The sequence below is a fragment of the Sander lucioperca genome, chromosome 6, assembly GCF_008315115.2.
Source record: "Sander lucioperca isolate FBNREF2018 chromosome 6, SLUC_FBN_1.2, whole genome shotgun sequence".
NCBI lineage: Eukaryota > Metazoa > Chordata > Actinopteri > Perciformes > Percidae > Sander > Sander lucioperca.
In genome coordinates, this window is record NC_050178.1 from 36,501,220 (window position 1) to 36,509,618 (window position 8,399).

The 8,399-nt window shown below is 38.4% G+C and overlaps 1 protein-coding gene across 1 annotated transcript in view; it reads right to left on the reverse strand.

Annotated features, from left to right (window-relative positions):
• Nucleotides 1-1,759, reverse strand: part of LOC116038071 (CD276 antigen-like) — a 14,630-nt gene extending 12,871 nt beyond the window's left edge. Inside the window, exon 1 of the mRNA XM_036001918.1 lies at nucleotides 1,617-1,759. Coding sequence (XP_035857811.1) covers nucleotides 1,617-1,686 — 70 coding nt within the window. The 5' untranslated portion in view covers nucleotides 1,687-1,759. The remainder of the gene's footprint in view (nucleotides 1-1,616) is intronic.
• Nucleotides 1,760-8,399: the final 6,640 nt, after the last annotated feature.

Here is an 8,399-nt window from a genome sequence, read left to right on the forward strand (position 1 = left end):
TCATAGAGACACAGCATATAAGAGATGAGATGACAAAAAATCAGGAGTAGCCTACGACACCACAACAACAAAAAAACACTGGTGAATGCGCACCATAACACATGAAAAAACACACAAGGGCAGTCCCTCCAGGATTTCGCGGCCTTTTTTTTAGATTGTTGCGGCCCAAAATGCCTGATTTTGCGGGAGCTTTTGTAAAAAATTGCGATAAAAGTTGCGATGTCTTTTGTATGTTTGTTGCAATGAAGTTGCGGAAGACAGTGAAAGTTGCAAAAAAAAGTTTTTTTGTATAAGGAAACTTGTTATGGGGAGAATAATAATTATTACTATTAATTTAATAATTTTATTAATTACTCTGGGCTGAGATCTCCTAGGAACCTTACCACAAAGGCTCAGGATGCTGCAAATGTTGGTATAATATGAAAATGGCTGGTGGATTTAAAACAAAAAGTAATAATTCATTGAATTAATCAAATTTGAACATATGTGTCAGTGGCTTGTTGATCTTTACATTGTTAGTTAATTTCCTATCCTGGCCTGGGACACACATTCATACGGTTTGATAAAGTACTTGCACGGTCTTTCGCTGTACGTTTTGTTGGTAAATGTGAGATGTTCGAGTCACACGTGAAGAGAACAGTCTCTGAAACAAGGAAATTAATTTGACCCGTTCTCACTCCCGCTTGGTCAGTGGCCAAATGCGATAGGGGGCCCCGGCTGTCAATCAATATCTTCCAGTCACGTGGGCCCCTGATTGGTCCGGGCCCGTAAGCACCGCTTACCCTGCTTACCGATAGTTACGCATCTGGACAAACAACATATTTATTAGTTTCCCAGGTATCAAAAGAGCCATGTGAATAGAAATTATATTTACAGGTGTTTAAAAAAATGTAACCATTTGACATTCAATTTAAATTAGGTAATGTATTGTAATGATTTATTCCTCCACACGTAAAATACAACTAGCACTGCAGTTACCAAATGTAAAGTTTGTGTGTAGAAATAAGTGCGTTAGTGTGGCGGTCAACAGAAAGTGTTCGCTCCCAGGCTCACCCCCTCTCTGTCAAAACCCAAAAAACCAACAGGTGAACAGGTGAAGCATATAATGTTATCACTTCCGCTCAAACCGCGATGAAAACGCCCACCACCTATAATATAAGTGCACAACACAATAATCAACAAACAACATAAATGAGACCATAAACAACATACAATATGTGGCTCCTACAGGAGGATTTATGGACAGTTTCTGGAAAATGCACAACAAAGATCCACCTTCTCACGACAAAAGAGGGGACCGCGCGCGCGCGCACACACACACACACACACACACACACACACACACACACACACACACACCAGAAATGATGCCACAGCTAAAGTTACTAAACTATCAATATTTTTGATCTGTGCTAAATATTAGGAAACATTTCCAGACCTCTGCATGTTTACAGATGCTTCAGACGTTTAGATAAAATAAAATGAGCAGCATGATTAAAATTCTGTTTCCAGACATCTGCATGTTTACAGGTGCCTCACTCAGACGTTTAGATAAAATAAAAAATTACAAATATATATATATATGTATAACTCAGTGTAATGATCAGCTTTCTTACTGTTTTGTTGAGCAGACGTGATTCCAGAGCGAGTCAGGAGGCAGAGACACAGAAGAGGAAGAAGCTCCATCTCTGTCGATGTCTCCTAAAGATCAAACATCACTTTAACATCACAACGTCTCTATTAACAGAGATGGAGCCACTCCTAATGGGTACTGATGCAACAACAGCACCACTCCCTGCACAAATACTTCAGAATAAAAGCATCATCCTCACTATGACTCATGCATTCTGCACAAGAGCTGCTCATAATGTGTGCAAACTGCAAAAAGCTCTTTATCTTCACCCGAACATTACATCTGATAATTAAATAAAAACTAAAGAGCCTCAGATTAAGCTATATATTCACTGGTAATGCACAGACGTCTATACTTCTTCTCCTGACCACTTTATCAGCAGAAGTAAAACCTTTCCGGTGAATTTTCTTCAGAATAAAAGTTAATTAACTAAATGTTGCACAGAAAAGAAGTTACTGTGAACAAAATGCAGCCGTACTGGATCAACAACCAGGTAAAGTGTGATCAATACTTTCTGATAATTTAACTGTAGAGTAAAGTCTGGCTACACCACAGATGCATTATGGGATAGGACGGAAAAAACGCTCTGGGTTGTTTGCCGGATGCAGCGATGGTGGCTCTGCTAAATACCGTATTGGTCTGAATATAAGACTTTTTTTTTTTTTCTAGAATAAAGGCTGAAAAAGTGGGTTGTCTTATAACCGGGGTCTAGACTTTCAGCTGTTCAAGTCACAGAACATACGGGACGTCACCTGTTTTAACAGCCAATAGAGAAGTCAGCTATAAACTATAGAAATAAAATGATCCATAATCCATTTTATTTCAATGTTACAAACAGCTGGTCGAAAAAGCTGAGTTTGAGCCTCAACGACCGCCCGAAAGCACGGTAACGTTTTTGGAGCAACATAGAGAGTGACTGAAGAGAGGGAGTGCCCCGTGAATCAGAGAAATAAAAGGTGTTTTCGCCGATTCATCACTAGAAGTGTAACTGTAGCAAGCATCTCACTATCACTAATGTTATCTATATTCATATTTAGATTAAACAAATGATATATCCAGCTACAAAAAAGCCTGGAAGTCAGAAGTTAGAACAGAAGCATTGACGATTTTAGACCCTTTTTAGGGGGGCTCAGCCCCCGCTAAAGTTAGAGTGTTCAAGTTAAGAGTTTGTGAACGTGTCTGTTAGGCACAGAGGACAAACAATTACAGGTTCAAAGGGCTTGGAACAGGTTTGTTATCCCGTGTGTCTGTCGCCGATGCTATGCACCTGTAACCCCGCCAAGGAAAGGGTTAACAGAAACGTAGTGTTGGCCAATCAGAGGAGGTTGTGCCAGACTCCCGCCTTTGGCTGAGTCTCTATCTAACGGTTTAACGGTTGTGAAGTTTAACGTTGGTAGTCCCCAGAGAAGAAGTTGATCATTAGAACCCAAATTAAAATGTAAGCAACTAAAATTGCTGAATGTTAGAACATTGGGTCACATTGGTCGTTATTACTGAGACTTATAAAGTGTCAGGGTTAGTTCCATCAGTGTCAAAAAACGTTAGCTGACGTTGTTCAGTAGCTCAGAGGTTATCAGATAATGAAATTACTGATTTAGCAGGCAACACTTTTATACTTTTATAAGTCACATTCTCATTAGGGGCTGAGCCCCCTAAAGGTCTGATCCTAGAATCGCCCCTGAACGGAAGTACAACGAGGCGTTGTCATGGAGATGTTACACCGTCTAAAAATGCAAACAGCCAGAGGAAATGTTACCGTGGTCCTCAAAGCGGCCACTTCCAAGAAATTCAAAGTCAAGGATCCTGAAATTTGTGAAATCCATAAAATAATAAACTTTTCTCATTACAAACAATAACAGAAGATGGAAATCATTTCAAAAACGTTTTAGCTATGTATGATTGTTTGATTGCTAACGTTAGCTCAAAAAGCCATTCAAGTGACAGCCTTTGTTGTGTTTGACTGCTAACTTGTAGCCAGCAATCATTTCAAAAACGTTGTAGCTATCCATGATTGTTTGATTGCTAACGTTAGCTCAAAACGCCATTCAAGTGACAGCCTTAGTTGTGTTTGATTGCTAGCTTGTAGCCAGCAGTGAACAAACTTCGTTGTAGGTCCATTTTTACTGTATTGACATTAGCCTACAGAAGTCTCTAGTTAGCATCTTGTAGGCTACTTGTCGCAAAGTGACGCATGCGCAACTCACATCTGCACTCGACTCACATCGGGTAGTGACAGCTAGGCCAGGCTCCTCCTTAGCATTTTCTTTCTTCAAAAAACTTTATTATTCAAGTACAGATACACAAACACACTGAAAACATTAAAGTGCCCATATTATGAAAAAAACACTTTTTTCTGGGATTTGGGGTGTTATGTTGTGTCTCTGGTGCTTCCACACACATACAAACTTTGAAAAAAATCCATCCATGGTGTTTAGAGTGAGATACGGTTTCTGAATGTGTCCTGCCTTCAGTCTCTGGGTGAGCTGGTCAAAATCGGCACGGCTTGTGACATCACAAGCCGAAACGAGCAGGCTAACCGCAACCATTAGCTTGTAGCGTTAGCATGCTAGCTAATGCTAACGCTAGTATGCTAACGCTAGCATGCTACCTCGTTCTCAATAGCAAAGCACTGCTACAACACACACAAGTTCACAATAATCTACAAAAGAACTACTTCCATGTGCGCCCTCATTTAGAAGTCTCCCAGTTAATCCTGCCTTGTAACTGACCGAAGTTGTAGAAACAGGAGTTTTGGACCCAACTGGGATAAAATATTGACTTGTTCTCATACTTTCCATCTTTATTATTCCATATCAAATGTTTGTGGGGTGAAAAATTGTGATTATAAATAAGAAGCCAACATAAAAGAACCTGTCTATGAAAGTTAGATAGTTGAAGAGTGATTTTATCAATATCAAAATTGCCCTTTTAGTAAGAATTCAATACCCCCAACTTTTTGAAAAATAAAGTTTGGAATAAAATACCACATTTAATCTTTATTTCTTTATATAATGTTTAATCCAGTTCACCTTGAAAAGTATATTAGATGTATGGAAATCAAGAACATTCAAACCTCCTTGATTGTATGGATTACATAAAGTATTTTTATTTAAATAGTGAGACTTATTTTTCCATATGAAATTGAATATTGTAGAATCTATTTTCTTAATAAAAGGTTTTGGAACATATCAAACTTTGACCGGATATATACTACTCTGGATAATCTTTCAGTTTTGGATAAAAGTAGCCGACCTTTGAGTGATAAATCTCTCATGAGCCATCTATCAAATTTATTTTTAACTTTTGGAATGAGAGGTTGAAAATTGGATTTCAACCTTTCTGTCTGATTTTTACATTACATTTTTAATATTTAACACTAATCCTGATATTTTAGAGAACACATTTAGACAATCAATAACTTTTTTTAACCTGAAATTCATCTTTTAAGAAAATAGCTGCATCATCAGCTAGCTGGCAACATTTTATTTATTTCCCTACAACGCTGGAATCGGCTGGAAACTGTCCAACTTGACAGTTGATTTTTGTCACCACCCCCGGCTGCTGCCGCCTGCTCTCGTCCACTTTACAGGCGAGGTGCAGTTCATCTCCAACGATATCATGTCGCGCTGCGTCCTTGCTTCTGCCATAGTTTCGGTTTTCCACCTCCGATGTAGAGCAGCGTTCAGCTGCAACTCATTGGAGCAACTCATTGGGCAACGGCTTGAATGTAACGGACATTTATTAATATCAAAAAGTTACGCACTAAGGCTTTAATTGAAATTAAATCATGTAGCCACAGGAATAAGTGCCACATGCACATTTAAAGAGGTGAGTTCCCCAAACAAAAGACAAAAAGAGAAGGGAGGAGTAAATCATGCCTATAGGCCTACATGTGTGTTGACTCAGCACAGAAAACATGAAATGATAAAAGTAGATCTACAGGAGAATAAATATGGTATTTAAAAATACAGAATGCTTGAGAGCCTTACTTCATTATATTCCATTATGTTTTTATACTTTAAATTTCCCTTTTCCTTTACACAAATAAAGACATTTCCAGTATAAATTGATGCAAAAAAGTTAAAACTTGAGTGTTTAATGCTGAAATCTTTCTGTGGGAGGACCTCCAGACCCCCCCATATTATATTCCTCCCCAAATATGTTCAAATACATCCTATGCCTTTGGGGTGCCAGCTGGTATTAGGTCACATGTTTGTGCCATGTCACTAAGTCCTGGAAGCTGGCACACGTTGGGCCACTAATGCACTTCTCCAACTTTGGTGCTACCAACTCCCCAAGTTACCCACCTATTGTTTCTACCAGCCCACCCTAATATAGCAGGCTAGAACCGGCCCTGGTCAAATACTGAATAATGACACAAAGGCCATCCTTCGTTTTTACACAGCTGGAAGATTATTTAGATTTTGTGATTTTGCGTCGCATGTATTGGTCACAATATGTTCTCGAATTTCTGGATTTTACTGATATGAAACTGTAACGATTATACATAACGTTACCCTAACAGTTTTCCTGACTGAAGTTCACTCATAAAGTAAGTTAGTTCCTACCAATCGTTTGCAATGACCGCATCCAGGGGCGTCGGACTGGGGGGAAAAAGGGGAGTGAGTACTTTAATCCTCAACCCAGGACCCTCATGTGAGGAGGGCCCAAAAAGATGCTAGAATGAATAGCTGTGGATGCAGGGAGAGGCCCATAGAAAATGCCTTTCTACAGGGCCCAGAATTTAGTGCTACGCCCCTGACCGCATCAATGTGTTTTATAATAGGCTAACCTGTCTGTGTGTGAAAATGATAGCCCATCACAAAGCGTCTGTTTAATATCAGCTTTATCACAACAGTCGCTAACAAACGACATCATTGATGCATTAACTTCAAGTCTTTCAAATGATGATGTCTGAACACAGAACAGTTCATAGAGTAAGAAGCAGCACGCTTTCTAATGCACCGAAAATATGTAGTACAATGTTGCTTACCAATATCACACACACACACACACACATTTAAAGACCACCGGAACCCCCCGTCCACGTAACGTTATGCTAGCAGGATTCAAGTCATAACATATGGTCACTAAATATAATTTGACAGTATGTTGAACAACATAACAAGCTAGCTATCAGACATGTCATTGTCCCCAAATCAATATCAAGACTTCTGCCATGTGTAAAGTAACTGTTGGCCGAGCCTGAAGTAGCGAGTTTAACAGCTAAATGGATGAGAGATAACAGCTGTAAAACTAAGTTAAATACAGAAGAGCAGAGAGTGGAACTTACTTCTTGACGCCTGTGTGTTACCGCCATCTTGTGGTGTTCAGAGGACGGAGCACTGAAGGACGACAGTCAGTTGTACCGGATGTACTTCCTCACTTTTTAATGGTCACCCTGCAGCCAATCAGAGTAAAGTATTCGCCCAGACCAGACCATGGTAGAAGCTTCTTTTTTAGTCTATGGGTATAAACCATTTTAATGGATTATTTCAATAGTTGGTTGAGAGTAGAGATGACAGAAAATGTTTGAAAGTAAAAATATTTTGCATATTTATACATACTGAATTTTACAATAAGGAACAGTAGATTTTTTACATGCCAATTAAACTTTTAACTCAGTTTTTCACAAGAAAACTTCACAGTACCTTTAACCCCCACAAGGCCACCAGGTTGCTAATGATTGTAATACTTTATTGAAGAAATGAAAAAAACATCATTATTTACACAATAATATCCCCAGATGTAGAAGCACAAACATATTCAAAAGGCCAAAATTCCTCCTGTCTCTTCTATTAGGTGAGAGCAAGACAACGTTTATCTTTAACTGGATCAGGCAAACTCTGGCTTGGCTCTTTATGAAATATAATCTACAGTTTTTCCTGCGCAGTATTCCATTATCATTAGCAATACGATTTTAAAAAACAGACTCCTGCTGCAAAGATTCTAAATCATTTATTAATCACACAGTTACAGCAGCAGCAAGGACAAACAGAGACATGATACATGCTTTTATCAAAAAATATTCTCAGCAGAGTGCAGCGTAGACATTTCAAACAACAGAAAGTACAAAAATAGAAAATCAGCTTAAGTATCTTTTTACAATGAAATCATCAGACCATCATTATCTCCAACTAACTTCTATCATCTGACATTTTGATTAGACGGTTCTTCAGATCAATTTACATGTCTTTTGTGTGTGTGTGTGTGTGTGGGGGGGGGGGGGGCTTTTCCCTTTAAGCCTCAGAGCTTTAGGAACTAAATATTTATAATAATAATGATATTTACATAAAACTTCATGTAACAGATGTTACAAACTGCTTCACAAAACAAAAATGTAAATAAAAACAAAAATATAAAATAATACCCGTAACATCGTCCAGTTTAAGAGGGAAAATACAAAAAAATGGTGAAACAGAATAATAAAAAGGATTAAATACAAATAATAAAGATAAAAAGCAACATACAGAGAGCTAAACAATCATGATTACCTACAGCGACATAAAATAAAAGCCCCGTCATAAATACAATAAATTATATTGTAATATTTACTTTGTCAAAATCACTCTCATTCAGATCTCATTTAAAGCTTTAGTGCGTAACTTTATTATATTTATAAACGTCCATTGCATTCAAGCCATTGCCAAATGAGTTGCTACAAAGATAATTAAGACTATCAGCTCCACCAAACTCTCTCTGGATTTCTCAGTATGACTATGTCCGTGATCATGGAAGGCCTGTATCATGTGGACGCGCCGACAGT